The sequence below is a fragment of the Elgaria multicarinata genome, chromosome 3, assembly GCF_023053635.1.
Source record: "Elgaria multicarinata webbii isolate HBS135686 ecotype San Diego chromosome 3, rElgMul1.1.pri, whole genome shotgun sequence".
Classification (NCBI taxonomy): Eukaryota; Metazoa; Chordata; class Lepidosauria; order Squamata; family Anguidae; genus Elgaria; species Elgaria multicarinata.
In genome coordinates, this window is record NC_086173.1 from 70,665,528 (window position 1) to 70,693,366 (window position 27,839).

At 39.0% G+C, this 27,839-nt stretch overlaps 2 protein-coding genes across 2 annotated transcripts in view; one reads left to right on the forward strand and one right to left on the reverse strand.

Moving 5' to 3' along the window:
- Positions 1–27,555, reverse strand: INSYN2B (inhibitory synaptic factor family member 2B). Its single transcript, XM_063120568.1, has 3 exons — positions 26,237–27,555; positions 22,082–22,156; positions 1–204 (listed from the first exon to the last, which is right to left on the reverse strand). The coding sequence occupies exons 1-3, from the start codon at positions 27,538–27,540 to the stop codon at positions 24–26; spliced, it is 1,560 nt and encodes a 519-aa protein (XP_062976638.1). The 5' UTR covers positions 27,541–27,555; the 3' UTR covers positions 1–23.
- The window catches only part of DOCK2 (dedicator of cytokinesis 2), a 317,141-nt gene that overhangs the window by 119,520 nt on the left and 169,782 nt on the right, over positions 1–27,839 (forward strand). The window lies entirely within an intron of this gene.

Sequence of the window (27,839 nt, forward strand, 5' to 3'; positions counted from 1 at the left end):
TCCATACCCAGGTTTTAAGGCCTTCAAATCCACCAGAAGCATTTCTTTTTTTTGGACTTCCTTCTTAATTCCTGTTTTTCAGTGACTGGGTGGTCAGATGGTTGCCTTTGTAGAGTCGTCACAGGCGCAATCTCTTCCACTTGATCCAGTGTTTTCAAAACTTGGTGAAACCTGCCTTCTTGTTGTCTGAAGTCATATTCCACACTACAGAACGAAAAAAGGAGGGAATGATGTTAGCGAATGTTGAAGTCTGTGTTTCAGGAAATACTTATATTTGTCATTCTGCCTGAAACGTTGCACTTCATATGGTCTATGAATTACTTGAGTTACTTTGCCTGGTATGCTGTATTCCCTTCCCAAAATGTGTTATGAAAGTTTTGAAATCATGTATGTGTGTGGCAAACTCAATTTATATGTGTAGAAGAGAGGATCTGAATAAGCATTCCAGTTCAAATTATCGCAGCTTGAGGTCATGCCCATTTAAAAGATGTAATTCCAATACCAACTGGTTCATAGTTTTTGGATTTCCTATTGCTTTTCTCCGTGCTTAAAACTATTCTAGTTAATCTGGCAGACTAAAGCTGCCAGTTGCAAACAGGCAAATAATTATGAAGTAAAACTTCTGAGAAAAATGTAAAAATGAATGTCTTGACATTTGTCTTGTATATGCTTTAGCTGATGTTAACCAGCTGCATAGAGGTTGTTAATAGAATCCCCCCCTCTGACTGTAAAAGGAGTAATCCTAGTTCTTATGTAAATACAAATTAATTAATTGTGTATTTTTAAAAAAGAGTAATATGATTTTTCTTGTAGTGTGTTACTTGTTTCCAGATAGCTCAGACTGTAGTGAAACAGGATGTCAGGGTTTTCTCACTTGGTGACATTTTAGCCCTCTGTCCAAATGTTTAAGTATGGCTATTAAACAATAAAACAAACCAATAAAGTGATCAATATATCTTTACCTGGATTAGAGACATTGATTCACCATATGAATTATGCTATCAAAATGACACATTATTAATGTTTCTACAACAAGAAGCATAATTTTGTTCATTGCACGCTGCATATGTGTTGTAGCAGGAACCAAGCTTAGAAAAGGCATGCCCTCCTAGCTGAGAGAAAAGGGGGGTGGAATGGTTTTGCCATCTGCAGTTTTTGTAAGTACTTGTGTTTTTTGTTTTTTAAAAACTCTGCTGCCTGATTAATCAAGGATATTCTTTTTAGTTGATTAACAATGCATTCCTATACATAGATATAAGCCCCATTGAGCTTAATGGGGCTTACTTCCAGGAAAGTAAGCATAGGATTGGTGCCTAAAGTCTTTTGACTTTTATGCTTGCATACTATACTTATTTTCAGTACTTTGCCATGATTCATTTGTAAGCTTGTAATTCAGTGAACTTTTGGCTTAGGCTTAATGAATAGCTTATTTAAACATTCAGCAAAGCAGTAAAAATGCTTAGTGTTTCTACTATATTACAGCTTGTATCCAGAGGGTCATGAGCGGAATGCCACTTGTGCAGTAGGGCTTTCCCCTTCTGCTAAAAATCCACTCCCAACGGTCAGGAGACCTGAGTGGAAATGCCTTTCATGGGCGGCAGGAGTTGTTTGGATCCAAATCTGTTAATGCTGAGGTTCTGCTATGTAATATTAAATAGGGAAAATAGAGTATGGGTTTATTAATTAGGAATTTTGCATAATATGAGATACAACAGTATGACTTCAAATATCATGGAGGATTAATCTATCGGCAGCTCCTAGCCATGGTGGCTATATGCAGCCTCCAGGTTTCAGAGAGTACCAGTTCCTGGGGAGCAACACTGGGAGAGAGCTTTGTGCCCATGGATGCTTGTGGACTTTTTTTCCCCATAGGCACCTGGTTGGGCACTGTGAGAAAGAGGATACTGGTCCAGCAGAGATACAGCAGAGTTCTCGCTATATTCCTATAAAAATAAGAGTTTAAAATATGCCATCCCTTTTATATGAAAGGCTATCCCGATATTACTGTTAACTCAAGAGCTGCTATTACATATAATCAAGTTTTTTAAAATTGTAGTCCTTATATTAGTTTGTCTCACTCCCCGCCATCCTCCTTTCTCTTGTCCAGTTGCCTTCATCCAGTGACTGCTGTGAACTGCTTATGAGGTGCTAAGTTAAAATGACTTACAGTCCTAGAAATGCAAGGTGCAAGATTTTAATTCAGAAATTAATCAATTAAAGCTTTAACTTCTTAATTGGTTAAATTTTACTTGGTGAGGGCAGATCTAATCAGTGGAGCTGTGATTTAAGGACCCATTTGTTTATTTTTGAGGCTGTTTGTCTGTAGTATGTTTCTGTACTAGGGAATAAAACAGAAAATAAGAAATATGAGTTTGCTTTTAACAATGTGACAGCAGTTGTTCTTTAAATTAATTTATCGGTTATCTTATACTTCCTTCAGAATCTCAAAATTTCATCAATATTAAGGTTGTGAACCACCCAGAGAGCTTCGGCTATTGGGCGGTATAAAAATGTAATTAATTAATTAATTAATTTTGTTTATGTAAGAGCACAATCCAATGGGTAAACTGAACCATGGGTTCAACCTCTGAACTCTGAGGCTTACACTGTGCCCCCTGCCAATTACAGAACAATCTCCCAACAAGGCTCACCTGGCACCAACGTTACTACCTTTTTGGTGCCAGGTCAAGACTTTTCTCTCCCCCAAGCATTTAACAGCATATGTTAAATATGTTTAACAGCATATGTTAAATCAGTTTTTCACTGATCCAGAATAGATGGATATTGTATGTAATTTATTATTATTATTATTATTATTATTATTATTATTGCAACATGTTGCTGTACATAGTAAAAGAATAAAACAGCAACATCCTGCCACATAGGCTTTCATTCTAATAAGTTTTTATGCTTTTTATGGTTTTTAATTTTGTATATTTGTATTTATTGTTCCATGTTTTAATATTTCTAATCCACCCAGAGAGCTTCAGATATGGGGTGGTGTATAAATGCAAATAATAATAATAATAATAATAATAATAATAATAATAATAATAATTTTTGAATGGTTTCTATGGTTTTAATTTTTGTAAACTGCCCAGAAAGCTTTGGCTATTGGGCAGTATAAAATGTAATAATAATAATAATAATAATAATAATAATAATAATAATAATAATAATATCATCCAATGTATACAGTAGGAGGTGCCTTCCACCTCCTGCACTGTGTTTCTGTTAGATGGGCAATTTTGCCTGTCTAGTGGAGGCTTCGGGGAAGGGAAGGGAAGGGAAGGAGGCAGGGGCGGTGATAGAAAAAGTTGATCAAAATATGTTGTGATGAGACTTATAAACCAGTTCTTTTCCATCTGGCTAGTTATGTCATTGGAGTTATAGGCTAGTCTGAATCTCTTTGGTTTGTTTGTCCATAATAAAGATTACCAGTTTGTAGGAATCTTTGAACAAAGCAATACCGTCTAGAGCAGAGCCATCAACAGAAGGTCAGAAGACCAATCACCTGTTTCTGATCCTTTGTAGTCCCCAGTGCATGCCAAGGCACTCCTATAACATACCACACAAATGATGGAACTATATTGAAGTCTAAGGGTCTGACTCAGCAATGGCTACAGCAGTGTCAAGAAGTGTGGAAAGGGCAATTTGCAGGGAGGGTGCAGAATTAGCAGTGATGGCCTTTGGTCAACACAAACCAGACTTGGCTCTCAGGGGGAAGGGATGGCTGCTGTTCTAGCATGTGAGATAATTTTGGAGGTCAAGCAATAATTTGTAGGAAGAGGATTTTATGAGGTGGGGGGTTGTGAGCTACTGGTGGGTGTTTAGGCCTTTGGGGAAGCTGGTAAAGGGATTTCAGGAAGCAAAATGTAGAAAGGTGGCATTGGGATTGGACAGTGGGGGATATTAACTACTGTCCTACCTCCAGCCCCCTTCACCATCACGTGATTTTTTCAGTTAGAAATTATTATATATTATTTATTCAATTTATATCCTCCTGCCTATATACAAAATACCCTAGGCAGCAGGGTATTTTGGGTGTGTCCCTTAGGTGTCTCCTCTGGGCATGGTGGTAATCTGCTCTACAGTCCTCTATTTAAAGGGATGCCAGATCCTACTAATTCCAATTTAAAGATAAAGGAGGAGGAGCCTTACATTTATCCATCAACATTTAGCACCTGGACAGTAGACTGAACAGGCAGGTATACTAGTTGCATGATCTCAGTCTTCTGAATTATGGTGAAATGTACTGTATTTCCATTTAAAGTAATTATTTGCAGATAAATAGCATATGGCAATTCATAAGTGGTTCCTGCGTGAGGAGTTTGGTATCCCTGATACACAGATGAATCAGAGAACAGGGAGTAAATCTTGGGCAAATACTCTTAATAAGCATTTCATTGACTGGGTCAGTTTGATAAGGAATAGTGAACTTATGATACGTGCTGGCACATTAATGTTCACTTTTCTGTTTTTGTAAAATTTTGATCTAAAATATTCTTGATAGTTTAAAAAAGTCCTACTGGAGTCATGAATTTTAATACCCCCTTACTGCACAAGTGTGTTCATAATTCACAAACAGTTCACCCAGAAGAGATCACAAATAAAAGTTAAAGCTATAAATTGCAAAACTTGCTTAATTTTTTTTTAAAAAATGGTGCTAGATTGTACGGTAAATAGCCAATATTCAACCAAATGGCTGTCTTTAACCAGTATTCACTTGACAGAGAAATTGGAGAAGGTTCATCCAGAAAATGGCTCATGACAAATTGTGTAGGATCATCACTGTACTTGGTTCAGGAACATACTTTTAATTCTGATTCCAGTAGTCCATTTCTAAATATATTAATACTCCTAACGTGATAAAAGGATTTTTAATGTGGATTATTTAGATTACAAAGGTCTCCGCTGTGCTGGTCTACAGATGGGAACAAGCTGTAAATGCCATCTGCCAGTATAATCTTACACAGAACTTTCACAAGGTGTAGCACCTCCTAAAGAGGCAACATTTTCAAAACACATTATGATCCACTTATCCCTTGGGAAATATGCATAGACGTAAGCAAAGTATTTCAGTGTTTTCCTGCCTCCTGTCTAGCATGCATGATGAATAATCATAAAAAATGAGTACTGAAACAGCTCGCCTGTCTGTCATCGAAAACATTTTAAAACAGAATATATCATTGCACTGGAGAAGGGAAATTTAACTGCGTGAAATCTCTTACAGAACACTTAACAAATGATTCAAAGCAAATTGGCTTGCTTCTTCCTTTGCCAAAAGTATGGTCTTGCAATTCCAGTTTTCTTAACATATAGTAGTCTGTACGCTAGGCACAAGTCTACACGATTTAATTATATTTTCTGATCAGATTTAGTGTCTGGTAGTAGATAATGTGACTGATTGATTCGTTATTTATATTTGTTTGATACCTCATAAAACAAGTTCTCATTTAAAAGCTTAAGTTTGTTTTAAACCAATTCAAAATATAACAATAAAAAAAATCCAACATTAAATCTTGAAAATGCAGCTGAGCATACAATATCAGTGTTGTAAAATCCAGTACGAATCACAGGTACTAAAAACAACTAACAAGTATAGGAGCTAAATCCAACATCAATGCCACAGGGACTAAAGTAACAAGATCTTAAAAAGCCTGGGAGAACAAAAGCTCCATCCGACGAGCGTTTTATTGCACGGTTGTTACTGGGCGCTCACGGAGTTTACTCAGGTCCCTCACTCAGGTCCCTCACATGACGTTGTCTGCCTCCCGTGCCCCTTCCACTCCTTCTGGCCTTCCTTTTGTGACAAAAAAACCCTTATTAAGTCCGATGTATTTTAAAATACGGAATTGCTGCTCTCTCCTGCTGTGTGCAGAAGTAGTGTGATTAGAACAGCGGACTCAATGAGCCTTGTGCTCGTTGTGTACTTGCTCTTTTGAAAGAGGAAGTAACTTGAGGAAGGAAAACATGGGCGGAGAAGTGAAGGTAGGGAACGTGTTTCCCCCCAGTGTGATGGAGCTCCAAAACACTTAGCCTGGTCCTGTAACAACAACCATACAGACACCAGGCAAGCTTCCCTTTCATCAGGGGGCCACTACCAAAAAAGCTTCCACACTTATGGCAATCTTCCAAAAAACACATTGTTGTTATACCATATTGCTTGGAGGATGGGATAGTAGTTTATGACACCACTGCAGGGTAGCCCATTGTTGTTATATGTCTGCTGATGGATTGGGTTTTGTGGGTAGGGAATGCAGGCAGGGTGCTGTAAAGTTAAAGGCTAGCAGAATAATTGTATAAAGTTTACTAACAATGCTGTCCTCTACATATCAGAGAAATAAGTCCCTTTGAGCGAATGGGCCTTAGTCCCAGGTAAGATACAGGATACCTGGGAGTAAGCCTCATTTAGCTCTTTACTTCTTTGAGTATACATGTAGAGAATGAGATCTTTATATTGCCTTTTTGTTCAGCTCAGCCGCTCCACTTTAACTGATTCACCTAAAGAATACTTCGACTAGCTCACTGCCTCCTCCCATTATCCTCCACCTTGAGGATTCCCTTGCTAGAGAACACTTTTTTTTTTAAAGGCGGCTTCACTTTGTACTGAATTAAGAGCATCTACCCCTAAAGCTCTTTTTCTCCTGCAGCCACCAGCCACTTTTGGCTCCACTCCACCCCTTCGTGCTTGTTGCTGTCCTCCACTGGTCTCCCTTGCTAGCTGTCACAGAGACATATAGGTCACAGAGCAGTGAGCATATGCAAATGTCATGGCAAAGCAGTGAAATGGACAGGGAAGTGGTGCATACATTAAGGTAAAGCAGTAAAGCTAAAGGGAAAATTGTGCAAATCTCACGGCAAAGCAGTGAAACTAAGGGGGAAATTACATAAATGTCATGGCACAGCAGCAAAATGGAAGGGGAAATTGCGCAAATTTTAATGCAGAGCAGTAAAACTGAGGGGGAAATTATGCAAATTTCATGGCAGTGAACATTCACTCTTGCACACTTGCACAGGACTGACTTCTTCTTTTATAGTAGTGGTTTTAGAATTAGCGCAGGATTTAGTTATACATGAGATTTGACCAAAGATGTGACCCAGGATCCCTGGTCAATCTCACATCTCCCAAAAAAGGTAATACCTATTACCTCGGCGGTACTGGAGTTCAATCCAAACTCAAACTATAACTTAGCTAACAAACCATGGCAGCTTCAGCTTCTGAAACAGAATCTAGTTTTCTCCAATTACCCGAAGCCCAAGGGGTTCTTAGCACATTCAGAACGTATAACACACTTTATACAGGTTATAACAGCTTGTACCTCACTACAGCTTAACTCAGACTCAGTCCTTAAAGTAGAATATAACTTTAATAAATACAACTCAACTCGAGCCATTGTAACATTTGTGTCACCCAATATAGCTTTCAGAATCTACAAGGCTAAAGAAACATTCCAAAGGATTGGCATGAGGGTGAGCAGGCATTGTGAGGATGTATCCCCAGTTTTCTCTTTGAGAACCCATTGCTTCCCCAGACTTGTTAATAATGTTCCACCGGTAGGGAAACTGATTGATCTAAATATGTCTGATGATTATCCCCCTATTCTCTGCCAATCATTCGAAATTAACCATAGTGTAGGCTGCCCAAATAACAATAATAAAACCGACTGCATTAAGAAAATTACACCAGACAGTACCAACTCTGTCAACAAGGACCTCTCGCCTGAAGAAATCCAGCTAACTGACAGCTATGATGCTCTACCGGTGCAAGAACAGCATAAGATTTTATTGAGACTTTCTAACCTTAGAAAGCTCCTTATGCACAATAACCAACACAATACAAAGTGCCTAACGACAATCAGCCCAAAGTCCCCTGATCCCTATTCTGTCATGGAAGCAATTCCAGCAGAAGATCCCCGTGATATGTACGAGGGTGCGCATTGAACATGCGCTCTGCAGCAACCGTATTCCAAGGGAGGTGTGGCCTTGAGCCCCAAGATTGTAATATCAAAATACAGCAATCTACACCAAAACGCAGCACTTGGCAGTGTGGGCAATTGGGAGCTCTTAGCTGATCCACACAGGTCTACTAAAAACGACCCTAAAAGTAAAATTTTAAGTTCAAATTACTCATCATGGTCTAACACGAAACAGCCAGAACCCCATGAAGGTGCTTCCTCAGATCCTATCAAATCATGCAAGCTAACCAGAGGGTCTACCCAGCCCCCAAGTAAATTTTCTTAACGGCTGTATCCTGGAAAACCTGGAAGGAATCCTGGACACAACCACCGGGCAAGATTGACAAGGAAAGGGGAAAATAACTCCTCCCCTAAAACTCCTCTCCTGGAATAGAATCATAGAATCATAGAATAGCAGAGTTGGAAGGGGCCTACAAGGCCATCGAGTCCAACCCCCTGCTCAATGCAGGAATCCACCCTAAAGCATCCCTGACAGATGGTAGTCCAGCTGCCTCTTGAATGCCTCTAGTGTGGGAGAGCCCACAACCTCCCTAGGTAACTGATTCCATTGTCGTACTGCTCTAACAGTCAGGAATTTTTTCCTGATGTCCAGCCGGAATCTGGCTTCCTTTAACTTAAGCCCGTTATTCCGTGTCCTGCACTCTGGGAGGATTGAGAAGAGATCCTGGCCCTCCTCTGTGTGACAACCTTTTAAGTATTTGAAGAGTGCTATCATGTCTCCCCTCAATCTTCTCTTCTCCAGGCTAAACATGCCCAGTTCTTTCAGTCTCTCTTCATAGGGCTTTGTTTCCAGACCCCTGATCATCCTGGTTGCCCTCCTCTGAACACGCTCCAGCTTGTCTGCATCCTTCTTGAATTGTGGAGCCCAGAACTGGACACAATACTCTAGATGTGGCCTAACCAGGGCCGAATAGAGAGGAACCAGTACCTCACGTGATTTGTAAGCTATACTTCTATTAATGCAACCCAAAATAGCATTTGCCTTTCTTGCAGCCATATCACACTGTTGGCTCATATTCAGCTTGCAATCTACAACAATTCCAAGATCCTTCTCGTTTGTAGTATTGCTGAGCCAAGTATCCCCCATCTTGTAACTGTGCCTTTGGTTTCTATTTCCTAAATGTAGAACTTGGCATTTATCCCTATTAAATTTCATCCTGTTGTTTTCAGCCCAGCACTCCAGCCTATCAAAATCACTTTGAAGTTTGTTTCTGTTTTCCAGGGTATTAGCTATTCCACCCAATTTTGTGTCATCTGCAAATTTGATAAGCGTTCCCTGCACCTCCTCGTCCAAATCATTAATAAAAATGTTGAAGAGCACTTGGTCCAGGACTGATCCCTGCAGTACCCCAATCGTTGCCTCTCCCCAGTTTGAGAAGGTTCCATTGATAAGTGCTCTTTGAGTCCGATTCTGTAGCCAACTGTGAATCCACCTAATAGTTGTTCCATCTAGCCCACTTTTAGCTAGTTTGTTAATCAGAATGTCATGTGGTACTTTGTCAAAAGCTTTGCTGAAATCAAGATATATGACGTCCACAGCATTCCCACAGTCCACAAGGGAGGTTACCTTATCAAAAAATGAGATCAAATTTGTCTGACAGGACTTGTTCTTGACAAATCCATGTTGGCTTCTAGTGATCACCGCATTGATTTCAAGTTGTTTACAGATTGACTTCTTTATAATCTGCTCCAAAAATTTCCCAGGGATGGATGTCAGACTGATTGGTCTGTAGTTCCCAGGTTCCTCCTTTTTGCCCTTTTTGAAGATAGGGACAACGTTAGCCCTCCTCCAGTCATCCGGCACCTCACCCGTCTTCCATGATTTTTCAAAGATAATAGACAAAGGTTCTGAGAGTTCTTCTGCCAGGTCCTTTATTACTATAGGATGCAGTTCATCGGGCCCTGGAGATTTGAACTCATTCAAAGAAATTAGGTGTTCCTTGACCATTTGTTTATCAATCTCAAACTGCAATCCTGCCCCCTCAACTTCTGCTTCAATTTTTCCAGGGGGGTCATAGACCCGCTTTTGGGAGAAGACTGAGGCAAAGTAGGAATTGAGCACTTCAGCCTTTTCTTTATCATCTTTTATCAATTTGCCATCCTCATTAAGCAGTTGAACCAACTTTTCTTTTTCCTAAAGCTTTTAAAACTTGATTTTGCTCTGACTTTTATACTGTTAGTTTTACTCTACCCTGTGCCTGTTTGGTGCATTCTCTTCCCCTTCCTATTGTTTTATTATGATTTTATTAGAATGTAAGCCTATGCGGCAGGGTTTTGCTATTTTATTGTTTTACTCTGTACAGCACCATGTACATTGATGGCGCTATATAAATAAATAAATAAATAATAATAATAATAATAATATTTTCTTTCCTCTGTCTTTTACTACTCACGTATCTGAAGAAAGCCTTTTTATTGCTTTTAGCATCCCTCGCTAATCTCAGCTCATTCTGAGCTTTAGCCTTCCTGACGCCATTTCGGCACTTCTGCACCACCTGTCTGTACTCTTCTTTTGTAGCCTGGCCTTCCTTCCACTTCCTATATATATCCCTTTTTGTTTTCAGGTCATCTCTAAGCTTTTTGTGGAGCCACATTGGTTTCCTCTGTTGTCTTCTAACTTTTCTCCTTGTTGGAATTGTTTGTAACTGTGCCTTTAAAATTTCCTTTTTTAAATACTCCCACCCATCCTGCACTCCTTTTCTCATTAGGCTCATTTGCCATGGGACCTTACTTATCATAGTTCTGAGTTTATTAAAATCAGCTTTCCTAAAATCCAGAGTACGTGTATGGCTACACTCAACTTTTGTCTCTTTCATAATCAAGAATTCAAGTATGACGTGGTCACTTTCTCCCAGAGTTCCCGTAACTGCCACTTTATCCACTAAGTCATCCCTATTGGTCAATATCAAGTCAAGGATTGCCGATCCTCTAGTTCGTTCCTCCACTTTCTGTAGGAGAAAGTTATCACCCACACATGTCAGGAATTTCTTGGAAGGGACACTTTTGGCAGTATTGGTCTCCCAACAGATATCAGGTTAATTGAAGTCCCCCATCACTATTACATCACACTTCCTTGAAACACTGGCAATTTGTTTCTCAAAAGTTTCATCCTCATCTTCTCCTTGATTGGGTGGTCGGTAGTAGACTCCAATTATCATATTCTTTTTATTCCTTGCCCCATTTATTTTAATCCAGACGCTCTCGACGGGGCTCCCAGTCTGATCTGCCTGTATTTCTGTGCAGGAATAGGTATTTTTAACATATAGTGCAACTCCACCTCCTTTTCTATTTCTGTTCTTTTTGAACAAGTTATATCCTTCAATTGCTATATTCCAGTCATGGGAGTCATCCCACCAAGTTTCAGTTATACCTATCAAGTCGTATTTGCCTTCATGTAATAAGAGTTCAAGTTCGTTCTGTTTGTTTCCCATGCTCTGGGCATTAGTATATATTGCGGGGTGGAGCTCTAAAAGTGGGAACCAAAGCATCCTCGACTACCTGACAGGCTTTGATATTGTCCTGATACAAGAGTTATACATTCCAGGGTTGCCTTAAACACACACACACACCACTGTTTCCGACAGTAAAATAACAGTACTTGCTTGAATCCCCATTTGAGGTTCCATATTGCAATGAGTGCTATGCACCCATAGCATTCACTGCAATATATGAGGCAGATATATGTGTTTATTTTAATATAATAATATATTTTATTGTTATAGTTGATGTTGTTTTCTTGTTTTATTCTTTTGTTACTTTTATTATATATTATGATTTTGGATTATACTTTGCATACTGTCCTGGTATCATAAGATCAAGAGTGGCATAAAAGTATTTTTAATAAATTACTAACAAAAAATAATATTTCCAAAAAATGTTGTAGAAACTTGGGTCAGTCGCAGCTTAGCGCAGCATGTTTTAATGGAATAGAGAGTTCTATCAGGGTCAGGGAGTGACGGGCACTCAAGGGTTCACTGATGATGATCCCGCACGGCTCACCCTAGGGTCTACGAGCACCCCGCAGCCACCTGCATTCCCTGAGAGCCACCAGCTTCCATCTGCTCCTTCCTGATGCTGGGTGTTTTCTGCTGGTGGCTCCCAGGGGATGTGGGAGGCTGCAGGGTGCTTGCAGACCCTGCAGTGAGCTGAGCAGGGTCTCGTGTGGCCCTGCTCATGTGGCTGGGTGGGAGATCCACTGAGATCAGCAGCGGAGAGGCTACGAGTACCCTGACCCCAGTAGGTCTGTCCCTCCCTATCAAGGCATTCTAGGAGTTTAAGCTTTTCTTCCTTGGATGCATGGGCTGTGCAGGATGTGGTGGCTACTCTGTGAAATGGTTGTCGAAGCCTCTGTGAAATGGTTGTCGAAGCCAAATCTTGCACAGCCCTAGGAGAGACATATATTTATTGAATAAAGCTTTGTGGATGATATGGCAGACCACTTTATTGTCTCACATCTCAGTGAGAGGGCTTGGAAACATGACAGGTATCTGGTTGGTAACTGTCGGAAAAAGGCTGCTAGACTATATAGGCCTTTTGGTTGATTAAGTAAGGGTCTTTTTATGCTGACAGAACACAGTTATTTCACTGTTTCACTCTATTTCACTTTTCTTGTGTAAAAGTAATGTGAGCCCACAATCTAATACAGAAAAAAGTGTACCAGAAACTGCAGAAATGTGGAAAGCACTGATCTAGTTTTCACCTTGAAGTAATTAAAAATGTAATTGCTAGCAAAAATCAACACTATTTGTCTACTTTGTGTTTCGTTTTCTTTAATCTTAAATAGTGACCCCCTTCTATCAGTATGTTTACCCAGTTAATGTAGTTTGAACACAGCTGACTATAAAATACACACACAAAATACAATTTCTTAATTAAAAATAAGCCCAAGCCAACTTTTCTGCTTCCTTCAGATCTTACATTTAGCATCCTTAACAATTCATACTTGCTGCCCCTCTGAAGCTGAGATAATTAGATGGCAAATTCTCCCTTATGTTTATAGTAAGCATAATTGCAAGTCTTAAGGGTATATTCTTCCCCCTCTCATTAATGTGATTCAAAAGAAAACTATACACCATTTTTGTTTCTATGGAAACATTGACCCTTGTAATTTCAAAGTGGTATACAGAGAATTTAGCAAGATGAGTCACGTTAACATCAATCGGAGTTAAATAATGCAGAGATATGTAATGTGATTTTTGTGAGGTTGTGGTGCCTGTTAAGTAACTCACAGTGCAATTCTATGCAAGTTTGCTCAGAACTAAGACCCATGTTGTTCAGTGGAGTTTACTCCAGGGAAAGCATGCATAGGACTGCAGCCTTTTTCTACAACAGATGTACTGAAGCACAGCCCTTCTGTGTTCTCTAGTTTCAAAGAAACTGTTTGAAACACACTCTTGGTCCATCTAGACCAGTATTGTCAATTATGACCAGTAGTAGCTCTCCAAGATACTAGAGACCCTTTTTATTTGAGTTACCAAGAATTGAACCTGGGACTATCACTAACCAAGTGTCATTACATTTTAACGAATTCTGACATTTCTCTTGAATTGGATTCCATCTTGTACCCCCATCTCATATCTCTTGGCTAGTTTTTTTTTTTTACCTGCTGGTTTGTGCATTGAATGGATCACATTATTTATTTGTGTAACCATTATATAGTTAGAGGAGTTTTTTTTGTGAAATTCAGTGCATCACTCCACCATGAGCAAGGTAGCTCTGAACAGGACATCTCTGTTTATTTCTTATTAACCTAAGCCCATATTAGGAGAATGTCAGCAGGGGAAATGTCTTCAATATATCCTTTCCTTAGGGCATTTTGGCCTAACCATTGTTAACTAATTGGGGTTGTAGTCAGCATCTGTTACAGACACTGCCTTTTAAGCACTTTGCAATTCCACCCCAGCCCCATTTTGGAATATTTGCTTCCAGTGAACAGAGGCTGTGATCTGTATTTGTTTGCTTCTTTGCAGACTGAGGCTAGCAATTTCATCTTTTCTGGTTAGAAAAACAACAAGTCACAATTTCACATAACATGTAAACTGCCTCAATGGTTGTTTAAACATATGATTTAAAATTGACCTACATGTCGTCAAGCTGTCTTGGTGACCTGTAGCCTAATGAGGAGAAGCAGTATAAATGGGTTGGGAAGGTAGAGAAGATAATTAAAATCACAGGGAATCTCAAATGTGAAGGAACCGTTTTAATGAAAGTGGGTTTGTGCCCTAGAATATTTTCATACAATATTGGGAGAGAAAATGAACCAAGAAAAATGCTCTTACTTACTAAAGTTGAAAAATTAATTAAGTATAAGTATAATATGGTCTCTTGCTTTTCAACACCGAAGTCAAATTTCATGATAGGCAGCTCAAAGTAAAAACCAATGATAAAAAACCAGCAGCAACAATAGCAATAACAGCAATCATGTACCAGGAGAAAGTAATATATTTTCCAGCCTTTTAAATGCCTGCAATGATGGCGCATGATGGACCCCGATGGCAACTTATTCCAAAGGTGTGGAGCCACTGCAGAGAAGGCATGTTTCTGCGAAGATCGACATGTCTGGGCTTCATCAGCCAATAGTTACATACCCCACCTTATTAAACAGGGAAGCAGATCTCCCCAAGCTTGCAGACAGAAGTAGACACTACATATACGGTTGTAGAGGGCCAGAGAGGAGGCGATCCCAGACTTACCTACTTCTGGGATCATCTCCCTGTGTCTACATGGCTGTGCGATGTCCTGGATGGGAGGAGGGACGTCGCGTGTGTTGCGGGCGCCATTTTTTTTAAAGAAAAAGGAGCTGGAGCACATTCATGCTCCAGTGAAAAATAAGGTAACTCCCCCTCAAAAAACTGACCCTGCTCCCCATCCCACCCTCGATAGCTCTGGACTTCCTCTGTCCGGCTCCTTCCCTCTAATGACCCCTTCTACTCACAAGGAGGAGCAAAGAAGCCGGGATGGGCGGCCACACACCTCCCATGGTCTCAGGATATCCCGAGACTGCAGGAGGAATCAGGTTTCTCCAGGGAGTACTTATCCCTGGGAAAACCTGTGCTTGTCTCTCCCTGCTCCCGGGAGTCCCTGTGTGTCATTTGGATGCACAAGTACTCGGCTGTGACCAGCCCAGATTTTCGGGCTGGTGTAGACACGGCCATTGTAAGACTAGGGGAAAATATAAGAGATCTTTTCAAGAACCTAAAAAGTTGTCAGAATTGAATTTGTTTGCTATCATCCATGACTATGGGACACAAAATAACAGGCTTTAAATTACAGGAAGGTAGATTTCAGTTGAACATCAGGAAGAACTTTCTGGTGGTCAGACAATAGAAGCAACTGCCTAGGGAAGTGGTGGCCCTCTGCTATTGTTGTAGGTATTCAAGCAGAGACTGGACAGCCATTTGTCAGGGGTTATCCATAAACTGGATTCCTGCACTGAGCACGGGATTGGATTCAGTGGCCTAAATGGCCCTTTCCAATACTATCATTCTATATGATTCTAGTTCCTCTCATCCCAGCCAGCGTTGAAGAGTGGTAATACATTTATTACTCCCTACAAGAAGGGAGCTCCACTGAGCTGTCTTGTTGTAGAAGTGCTAATTTGAGCTAGTTTTCGAGGTTATGCTCTGAAGTGCTAGCTTCCTGTTGTGCTAGCACTCATTCCTGCTAGTGCAACATGTATCATGCTGGTACTGCCCAATGTTTCCCTCAGATCACTTTTACATTATAATAATTTCAGTTTTGTGTGGACTGGAGTTGCATGAATGTCACAGGCATCTATTTTTAATGGTGGGATAGAAATAATTAGAAATAACTAAATAACTATGTTAGAGTGTCTGTGATGTAACTAGTAATGAGTGACACAAGTGACCTACTCCTTGGTCATGTCATTTCGTGAAACTAAAACTAAAAACCTACTCCCTCAGAAATTGAGTATTCTTCTGTGACACTAAAGTACTGGAGTACTCACATAGCCTCATGTTTTTTACCGTATTCACCATGAATACGGTATTGCACTTTTGATGCTTGGATGTGGTTTTTATTCTCTGGAGAAAACACACATACCTTAATCCTTTCTTTTCTTTTAAATTTTCTTGATTTCTTGTGAGAAGTTTTATTATTCTTTCATGGGTTTAGTAGGAAAAGCCACTTGTCTATTTTCATGCACATGCAAACATCAAGAAGCCTTAGTTGCCAGCAGGTTCATAGTGTATGTGCACATAGTAAAACAGATAGTCTTCATATAGGACACATACTATACTGCATGGGTTATGTGAAACAGTCTTTGGTTGTCTTAATTATGTGTATGAAATCTTTCATAACTTGTTAAACTTTTTAAAGAATCGTGATGGCCTTTGTAATACTGCTGCTACTAATTCAGGAATTTTTGCAAGGTCATTCATCTACAAAATGATACATCATCATCATCATCATCATCATCATCATCATCATTATTATTATTATTATTATTATTATTATTATTATTATTATGCCTTTTGTCCAATGCTGGGCCTCAAGAGGCATTACAAAATTTAAAACATATACATTTAAAACCTATAAATAGAAATATACAAAGTTAAATATATATTAAATATATTCTAATATTAAAACATTTAAACATTTAAGCTGACAGTTTTAAAAGTCCTTGGCACAGACAGAGGTCCAATTATTTGCCAAAGGCCTGCTGGAACAAAAAAGTCTTTGCCTGCCTCCTAAATTAATAATGGCACTGCTTATTGAAAAGAACTGTAGCTAAAGAATGGCCTGGTTCACACAGTTATTTCTCAATATTCAGGGTTAACCAATTTGTACAGGGAATATATTTTCAAGCAGAACACAGCGTTAACAGTAAATTTACTTTGTAGTTAATGGGTTTAATTACTTAGGCAGTTTCTTTTCTTTTTTAGTGCAATACTGTATTAACAAATAAGGCCTGTCAAAAATGTCTTGGTGTATGCATTTCTTTTTAATTACACCACCTCTTTGTATTAGAGATTCAACACTACATTCTTTTTGATTCTAACATTGATTTTTTAAACTTTTATTTATATTGATTATGCTATACAAAGCGTTTCTTATTTAATTTTGGGGGCAACGTAATTTTTACTTTCGAACACATTGAACTGAGCTGTCTATACATGACCAAAGCCATGTGGTGTCTGTGAATCTGCTCTGCATTAGTTATATGACACAGCTGCATATTCACAGCTACTGTGGGGCTTTCCTGAGAAGCTGCACTTTGAGAAAGTCAGGGATTTACCCCAACTTTTTCAGTTGGAGCAAAGTTATTATGACTCTTTTGCTGTCTGACCTTGCTGCGCAACCGATCCGGGGGGTGGTCCCTGGAAACTGGGAAGAAGGCAGGGAGTGGCTCTGGTACCATGATGACTGACAGATTACCTGACACCACCCCAGGTAAGGGAAAACATAGGGTTTGGGGGGAAGGCGGTGCCAGCTCAGCACCATGAAGACAGCCCCTGGTTCCAAAGGTTGTGTGAGTGGAATGCCACCCGTGCAAACAATCTTTCTTTCCCCCTCCTTCCTATAATTTCCTGTGCACCTGTCCTCCAAAAGCTTCTCTGGAGGATTGGGAGGCCTTCTTGAACAGGAAGTGCTGTGTCTGTGAAGGGGAATCAGGTGCGAGGGACTTTGGACAAGCAAATCTCACACAACATTTGGTTGAAAACCATTATTTTGTTGATTCCAGTAGTGCTAATTTGGGTGATCAGAAGGTCTCTCTCTCTCTCTCTCTCTCTCTCTCTCTCTCTCTCTCTCTCTCTCTCTCTCTCTCTCCTTGAAAATCTCATCTGGAGGGTTCCCAACCCTCTAAAGGAGATTTTTAGGGCTTGTAGGAGGAAAGGGAAATGGTTTCCTTCTGCTTCTGTTGATGAAAGCAGTTCCGTTTCTGTTTGTAAGCAGAATATAAACATATTGATTGAATGAATATTATTTGTTGTTTCTATATAGTTACACATATGGGGCTAAGGTTATATAGTTACACATATGTTACACATATGGGGCTAAATCCTAGGTTCCTGTGAGCATGGAGAATTGCAGGAGGCATTGGGGCGGGGAGGTGGGTGATTTCCCCTTTCCCTGCAATTCTTCTCTAGAAGGGCTGTCGTTGATTTTGTGGGGAAATTGCCTTCTGACTTCTGGTAGTGGGAAGCTCCACTGGATTAAGGGCTGTCTGATTCATGAAGAATCTTTCCCTAAATGGAAGGGCAACTTTGAATCAAACCAATTCACTTCATTTTATTTCTGATTTTCTTACACTCTGCTAATATTAATGTCTGTTAATGTCACTTCAGTCTGAAACGTTTTAAATATTTGGTTCTTTTCCTTATCAATTCCTTTCCTGTATGTCTCACACTTTTGTGTATGGTGGTGGTGGTGGTTATGTATACACCCCTTTAATACTTTTTCATCAGTTTCTGATTTTCTACCAATTTCTTGTTTAGACAGTTCTTTCTCTCGCTGTGTTTATTGCATTATTATAATTGCTAGCTGTTCATTTTCTTTAACATAGGCCCTGCTGTCAATATATTTTCTATCTTAGTTTTGTATGACTGAATGCTTCTCCCCAATTATTTTTAATATATTGTTCTTTCTGACTTTTGCATATTCCATTTGCTTTCTAAATTGCTAGCAATTTTCTGTTGGGATTGTTTGCATTATTGTCAATAGTTTTGTGCCCCAACCTCCCCGCACCAGGTTATCTGCATTTCCTTGTTTAAGATTCTACCATTTATTTTCAGACTGTTATCAAGGGTTATACCTTATCTATGTTTTTCTATCAGTCAGTGTTTTATTCTCTTCTCCTTCTTTCTTTTCTAAGATTTTTCTATTTACAATTTGTACTCTGTATGATGTTTGCTCTTCAGGGCCTAGACTATTGCTTTTTTTTATATTACACAGTCTGTTCCCCTTTCCCTCGGTTTCAGCTCCCCTCCCCCTTTTCTTCAAACTTTTACTTCTCTTTTTTTACCAAATCTGGGACAAATTGGTTGCAGTTTTTCAAATTTATATGCCTACTGCATGCAAAGCAGATGCTGTACAACAGCCCCTCTCCTAATCAATGTTAAACTGTAATTTAGCATTATATCCAAACCAGGCCAATGAATAACTCTGTCTACTATGAGATGAAAACTTAAAAATTAGGTTGAAAATATGTTCTTACAACAACAGTAGCAAAATTACCCTGGATAGGAAAATGGTGAATCTAAATTCTGACAGACAGGCAGACAGACACGACTTACTAAATGTAAGAATCCAAGATAACAGCAGAAATTAGTCTTTCTGCAAATAATAATAAAAGTATTAATTATTTGAAAATGTTACATAAATTAGCAAGAGTTTGCATAGATGCATGAGATGTGAAGTATGCATGCTAAATACTTAGAATAGGAGAACTCCAGTTACAGGTAAGCAACCTGTCTTTTGATGCCTTGGAAGAGGAAATAAACAAAGCTCAGAGAACTGACACAGTTGTTTTGGATAAAGGATGACTGGTCCTATAATTTGAACCTGAGATTAATTGCCTTTCCAGACCAAGCAATTGGATGAATTGCACAGAGTTAAACTAGTTCTTTGTACTATATTAAGAGACTGGTTGAAATTGGAAATAAATCTACTTTTTGTTGGTGTTCCAAAAACACTTTGCTGCTTGTACTTCACCCATAAACTGGCAGAGAAACCACTATCAGACAGTTGCCTTTATTGCATATATTAAAAACACAATGAATGTGATGGTACAAGATTATTGATTTTACTTGTTTCCTAATATAGAACACTCTTTGTCCCCAGAGTTAAAGCTTGCTCTTCTTTGGTTTTCAGTTATTTATTTGTCCACGTAAAATGTTCCTGCATTGAAGTTTAGTGACAGTAGTATGATAATTTAGGAATCAGATGATTAAGGAAAATATAACCTTGTAAGAAGTATGATAAAATAGCCTTTTCACTTTGAACATTCTTTTCTACTTTATTTTGAATTCATAAAATACAAAGAGACGTGTATGTAAAATAGAATATGAAGGTAATGATAATGAAGTTTCCATTGTTACTGTTGGAAGAGCAACGTGGGGCATGAACACATTTCTCCACAGGAACTTTTCTTGTGTCCAAGGTGGCACCTAGGGCCAAAGGGAAAGTTTGGAAGGGGCATGCTAAAAAAAAGATGTGACATGCACTGAGGAGATAACTCTGTATCACATTTGCCCTTGTATTGTGTTCCAGCATAGCTTTTACTGACCTCACTCTTCTCCCTGACCAAAACGCAATCCATATAGGCTGTAGATCATTCTCTCTCTCTCTCTCTCTCTCTCTCTCTTTTACCACGGTAAAAACACTTGATTTTTAAACAATCTGAGTAAACTGAGCAATCTTTTGAGTCCAGGAAGGAAAAGCAAGTGGGTTTTGAAGGAACTTTTGAGGGCAATAATAGTGCTGCTCTGTCTTTCTCACTGATCTTATGTTAGGTTAGATGTAAATGTATGTTTTGAGTAACTATAATGTGTGCAGTATTCTGTAATCTAATATAAAATCAAACCAATGGTTTAGCCAGATTTTGCTGTTTCAGACTAAAATTCCACATAATCCAATACTTTTTACAACAGTACATAGCCAGAAAACTGTTAATTGATTTGAACCACGGTAACCAAGTTCTGTTTCTATCCAGTTACTGATCTATGACAGGACAGCAATTTTGTCCCATAATTGCTAAATGTCCTTAGGAATCTTTGTTGCAGAGTTTGTGAAAAGTTTTTTTTAAAATCCCAACAATATAATATCTACTAGATCACAATTATTATTTACATGTTTGTTGACATATCAGTTAATTAAGGTGAAGTCAGATTTCCCTTTCTGAAGCCATACAGCACCCTTCTCATATTTTTTTTGTTTCTATAGTGCTAAACAATTTCACAGTAAAAAAATTAGCTTAAAATCTTTCTCACTTTGACTATTATAGCCTCAAATATGTTTTTCCCTACTTTACTTAAGACAAACCAGACATTATAAAGTCATTTCCTGGTTCATACCCCCACCCCCACTCCAGCTTCTTTGTTAAATATTGGCATTATATCTTTAAGAACTGACATAAAGGCATAATGTATACATAGAGCCACAGACGTGTTTAATTGAGGTGGCAAAGTCTTATGGGTAGCATTCAATAGTGCCACAACATTGCACCAGGATAACCCAACACTACTGCAATGTCATTGGCACTTAGTAGTGCAAAGGGGAAAAGAGTATTTATATGCTACCGGATTTTGGTGCTGCTGCCACATAATGTTGGCCGCAAATCAGCAACTTTTCCCTTTGCTGATTTGCTGCCAAAATTATGTGGCATTGGCACCAAAATTTGGCAGTGAATTAGCACTTCCCCCCTTGCACTAACGTGAAGATGTTACACTAACATTCATTTCTCCTACCACAACATCATTAGCACTAATGCTGTGCCACCATTAGATACTACCCTATGATTTTAGGTGGCCGGATCACGTAACTTGACATGAAAATATATGACATAAAGAAGGTCTGAAAGCAAGCCAGTTTTCCTTTAGCGTCTGGAAAACTTCTGGGCATACAACCTTCAGTGAATAACAGAATTGGATTTTCATGTATATGTGAACTGCATGGATAAATAGTCTCCACCACAGAAAGGGACCTCTAGCGTAATACTAGTGGTGTTAGATTGCACAACAGTTTTTCTGGGGAATCCTGTTGCCCAAGCTAATGCCATGTAGTCACTTACACTAACGTAACATGATTTGCTCTATACCTGTACTTATGCTTGGGGGAATTATTTGGCTATGTCAGTGGTGCTTCACAAATCCATGTTAATTTTTTTAAAGTCTTTAGATTTCTCCTGTGTTTGTAAACTTCTACTTCCCAAAATGTCTTATGAGAAAGGTTTCTGCTTTTCATAAGTTCTATCCACACCATGGGTGCAAATCTTCAAGCTAAATTAATGGATCATTGGCTTCAGTGAAATCAGGATTGTGCCTTTTGTTGCTTTTAACAATGTAAGAATACCTGTGAACTGAATACTTAATTATATAGCCTATTGAGACAGATACATACAATTACCCATTGATACGAGGTACCTGTAAATGATACATGCAGTGTTCTGGCAAGTGCTGCAATTGTTGAGATCTTGGCCAGTGCGGTAGAAGTTCCGCCTGCAATAAACAATAGCTACTATGATTTATTTATAAAACCAGCAATTCTACAGCTAACTCCTTGGTCATATAACATTTGCTCTGTGCAGGCACTTTCCTATGTCACTCTTTAAATATTAAGGTATGTTGTAAGGAGTTAGTTTTAACCTGACTTCAGTCCTAAACACACTTAATAGGAAGCCAACCCATTAAGGACAGTAGGTTTTACTTCCATGTAAACCTGCATAGGTTTGCACTATTAATCCTTAAATGTATAACGCGAGTTCACATAGTCTTTCACTTCATGGGAGCAGTCCTGAGCTATACTCAGAATAGATCTCATCAGGAGAAAAGTAGGCAGTGGTATATGCATGGATTCAACCATGGTTAGTCTTTTGATTGCTGTAGTTGGAAAAAGTGTTGCTATGATTGTGGAAATTACTGCCTGTTGCATCTGTGGGCCACTTCACACATTATAATTTTTATTTATAAACTTGAGATGTTTCAAATATTAATGCAACCATTTACATTTGATGACTTAGATTGGCTGCTGGTATCTGAGGAGTTGAACACTCAGTGGCAAATCTGGGTTTGCCTGAAATAGTCTTCTCTATAGCTCACATTTACAATTCTCTTTGTGATGATGAACATATGTGTGAAGCTAAGGACAGACTATGGCTGTTTAGATGCTGCAGGAATTAACAGTACCAGGCCCAGAATGATTACAGTACATGAGCAGGAAATGTTCTGGGCAATAGAAGAGATGTAACAAGAACAGAAGCAACTGTTAAAAGAACACATTCATTAAACATTACTTCTGAAACATATCTGAAGTCTCCTGGTTCTGCTGGGGAAGGCTGGTGGCTCCAATTTTGGTGGGATTCCCATCTGGGTTTTAGTTACAACCAGCCAGAAGTCTAAAGAAGCTATCCAAGGTATTGGACCCTATCCCTGAAATGGGTCCAGCATCTTGAATAGCTCCTTTAGACTTCTGGCTAGTTGAAATTAAAACCCACGCCACTGATCCACCAGCCTCCCTGGGTTCTGTACTTGTGCATCCTCATCATATTTGCCCTTTTTGTTTCTTAATATACATAAGATTTTTCAAGTCTTCTGCAAAGGCATACAGTCATAGAAGATTTTGATTTTTAGTAATATGCTTTGCGGCATCCATTTCTTCAGTTGCTACCTGCCTGAGCAAATGTCTCACAGCCATTCTAGGAAATAGTCATGGTTGGATTCAGAAGTCATCTGTCAGGAATGATTTAGAGACAACTGCCATAATTTAGGCCTATTTTCAGAGAAATGGCCTGGGTGTAACATTTTTAGTAGGACTGTCATTCCCAAGGGTCAAAAATTGCCCATTAGTCACTGACAGCTTGGACTGAATTACGGGTGTGAGATTGTTCAGCCCAAAATGAATCCTTTTCTGCTCTCAGAGGATCTAATCTTACTGCTCTCTTCAGCGCTGAGTGATACTTGTGCTACCATAAAAGATCTCTGAAAACTGCATACATTACAAATGTAATGCCACAGTTATAATATGAGTCCAGGAGAATGCTAGAAACCTGAAGCTTGATCACTTATAGAGTCAAAGACTACATCTATATTTCAGACAACATATATGGGAATTAATAATTGAAGTGTGTTTTGGAAAGTCCCTAAAACATGTGTGTATGTAGGTACACACATACAGCCTTCCTTCCGCTAAGGAAGAGCCTGGTCTGGCAATTAGATTATTTTCTTGTTCATAAAGTAACAGATAAGAAAACCAAGAATACTTAAGGGACCCAACTTAATTTGTTTTAAGGAGCAACCAGTAGTACATAATCCATGGGAGCAAATTAGCCTAAACTAATATGAAGATTTTACAGTTTCCTGTTTTATTTTGTTTTGCTTTTCGAGCTTTGTAGAACGAATTTGTATTTTCTGTAAATATCAAATTATGCATCCCCCCTTCCACCACCATAACTTTGTACAAATCTGTTTTTACTTAAGGGAAATGAAAACTGCTACCATTGTGACTGCATCACTATGGATAATAGAATGCAGATACACTTTTAGAACTACTTAGGAATTTCATTGTCTGTTGATGTGCACTGAGGCAGATCCAATCCTAAACCTATACAACTAGAATTGAAATAAAACTTGCCTTTTGCCCTAATACATCACTTTAAGAATACAAATTAAGTTCTTCTGATAAATATACAAATTAGAATCCATAGCGTTCAGGGTTTTCAGGTGATGATTTATTCTGGCACTGTTTTTAATATTTAAAGCAGATTTCTTGGTTCCATGCCTATCAACCAATTACACAATACCTGAGCATGTTTCCTGGTGATGAACTAACAGTAGCATACAAAGCCATGAAAAACAAAGAAACATAAGCACTACTCAAATGGGGGGGGGGGGTTGTATTGATAATCACCCCATGCGAACTCATGAAAGTTGTCAGATACATTCTGACCATTTAGTTCAGCTGTGCTACGACTAGGCTGGACTAGGCTGGAATTTGAATGCCTCTGTAGGAGCTGAGTAGAGAAGGGAGGCTTCTACGCAGGAATTCTTCTCCTGTGGTGTTAACGTGGCAGATGGCCAGCTCTATACTAGCAATAGCCTTTTTGTGATGCTTTTTCATGGAAGTATACCCATAGCTAGACATTTTGAGGTGATGTCAGGGGTAGGTGAGAATCAATGCGTAACAACGAGAATATTAAAATAAAGGCAGTTTAATGTCTTTTAGGGTGAAATCCTATGGATGTTTAGACAGGAAAAATCCTACAACTCCCAGCATTTCGCAGCCAGCTGTCCAGGCTGAAAATGCTGGGAGTTCTACAACTTTTTCCTGCCTAAACATCCATAGGGTTGTTCTCTTAAATGTTATGCAACTGTAGTAGTAATATTTTAATTGAATATTTTTTTAAAAAAAATAAGTTACTTTTATTTGTCAGTCATTTAACTGCCTTTGCAACACTGGAAGGTGGAAGGATTGGCCTAGGAACACTGTGAAGTTTTAGTTCTTAAAAATAGAATACTGCCTACATGCTTGTTTTGAATATCCTCACGAGTGAAAGTGCTTCAGACTGCTGTATAAAAATGAAAAATAATAAAGCTGAAATCTAGGAAGGGAACCAAGCCCTCAACAGCCCAGAATGGAAGGCAGAAAGTTCAGCCTTACAGCTAGAGGACAGCATTTTTAGCAAAGAGGAGCAGCTTTTTTTAAAAAAGCGATTGAGCAAATAAAAGGAAAAAAAGAAATTCCTCCCCCTTCTGCCTGGGGATGTGGTAATTGACATCTTCAAAATGATGCCTGGGAAAGACATTCTACTGCTTCCATGGACTCCTAGTCCCACTGCATATCCAGTGAAACTAATGCAGTATGAATAGGCAATGCCTGCATTCATATTCTCATTTTGAGTTATACACATGGTTCCCGATCCAGCAAGAGATATATACTTAGAACCCTGGCTCTGTACATTGCTTCTCTTGTCAGGATTAGGGTGTAAAATACAATGGGCTGGTTCAAGATAACAGTTGCTCCAACAAACCACGGTTTACTGGTGGTTTGTAACCATCCTTGTCCTCTCCCCTTCTTCTCACAGCAGCAGACGAGACTTCCTAATTTCTTAAATGCCAGGTTAAGCCAGTTTTACAGAACAACCCTATATGTACCTACTCAGAGTTAAGTCCCAATGAGTTCAATGGGGTTTATTCCCAGGTAGGTGAGTATAGGATTGACCATTCATGTTCTGTTTCACATCTGCTTATTTATTTCCAAATGAGGAAATCCCAGTGCTGTCCTTTAGCAAATTACCCACACCCTAAATGAGAATTAAACATACCAGGAGAAATAATTTTTCTCATGCTAGCTGGGTTTTTAATTTTTTTTACATAAATAAATCTTACTGGAAAAAATATCTTTTAAAATTCATGCTGTAAATGTAATTAGAAGGCTATTGAACAACCTCGAGAATTTTATTTTGCAATCAGCTATTTCCTAAGAATACCCTCAAGAGCAAAATGTAAGAGAAAACAATGTGTTGTTTAAAAGCCGGCCATTATTTTAAATAAAGTAATATTAAATATCAAAACACACCATACCCTTCATTGAGGGCTCTGGCCTTTTCCATGTCTTGAATTACATTCAAAAGGACTTTAATCTTCTCCTGGTTTGACTGCAAAGATTCCTCCACGGACTGGAGCCTGTCTTGAAGGACGCTCAGCTCGCTATGTGCCAAGTGTATTTGATTAATTTCTTTAATCTCTTTGTTCTGTGGTTTTATTTCAGTCCCTGGAAGATAAGCATTTATGTAAAAGCCTTCTATGCATTTGTCATACTGTGGCACTTTGGTATTGGTAGAAATGTTCTCTGTTGCCATTTGACATGAGGAAACAGAAGGTGATGCATTATTATTGGTGAATTCTGTTGCTTGATAATCATTAGTCTGTGTCTTATGTCCAGAGTCTGTTTTCTGCTGTATTGGCTGCTGAGGTTCTTTGAGGGAGCAGTATAATGGACTGTGGTGTAACTGAGGTGATGACAGAATGGTTCCCTTAGTACTAGTGTCATCATTAGATGCAAATAGTTCAGTATAGTTTTTTTCTTCACATGAACCATAGTTGGCTTCATTACCCACGTTAGCTTCATTACAGTTATGACTTATGTAGGGGAGAGATTTCTCCGATCCCGTAAGCAGTGAACAGTTCTCATTGGATTGTCTCATAGCTGTCGAATAATGAACTGAGCTGCTTAAGTTCATTGGTGTATCTGGGACATAAAAAGGAAAATGGTCTTGTGCAGAACCTGGATGTGTGTATTCGGGGACCTGGGTTGAAATGGTTGCCTTTTCCAGTATTGCAATTTTATCCGAACCCAAATAGACAGGCCCATTGCTTTGTGCTTTAGGCACCCTTTGGAACAGTAGATTGGTTCCATCCTCTAAATGCTGTGTAATGCTTAAGTAAGAGAGACTAGAAGAGATGATGTCCTGTTCAGAAATATTGCCATTGACCTGAATGGAATATTCAGACTCTTGGGGCATTTCTGTTAAGGACTTGCTTGTTGTAATTCTTTTTTTTTTAAATACCGGAAAGTGCTTCCTGAGGCTAGGAGAAGTCTGTATGGCAATATTTTGTAATCCTTTGTCAGATGAAGGTACACAGAGGGAATTGTTTACTAGGTTGTGGGGTTGGGATGTTTGCGTTTTACCCAGTGCACATGAGTCTTGAGCAGCTCCTGCTTCAAGTTCTGATTCTGCCACTGGTGAATTGTCTGTTCCATCATCTTTGAATCGGACTTGTTGAGATTTGCTCCGGCGATGGTGGGGCTTACTCTTAAAATCAACGGAATCCAGGCTGTTCCGCTTTAGCAGCACAGGGCGCACTTTAATGCTTTGCTGAGCCATTGAGTCGTAATTCAGTGTATCCAGACAATGTGGTTCTCTGCGACCCATTTCATTTGGTCATTTGAACAACATCTGGCTTCAAGGCCCCAACTCAAAACAGATTCTATGGTTAGTGGATGAAACTGAAAGCTGAACTGTTAGTGGGTGAAAAGCTAACTTTTTGTTCTGTTTGTTCTTACCATGTATATTTTAGCTATTTCTGGGTGGGTCTTTTATTACTTTTTTATTCTTACCTAAAATATTATTTTATGACTTAAATAGCAAACTTACCATTTAAATATCTGATCCCAGATATTTTG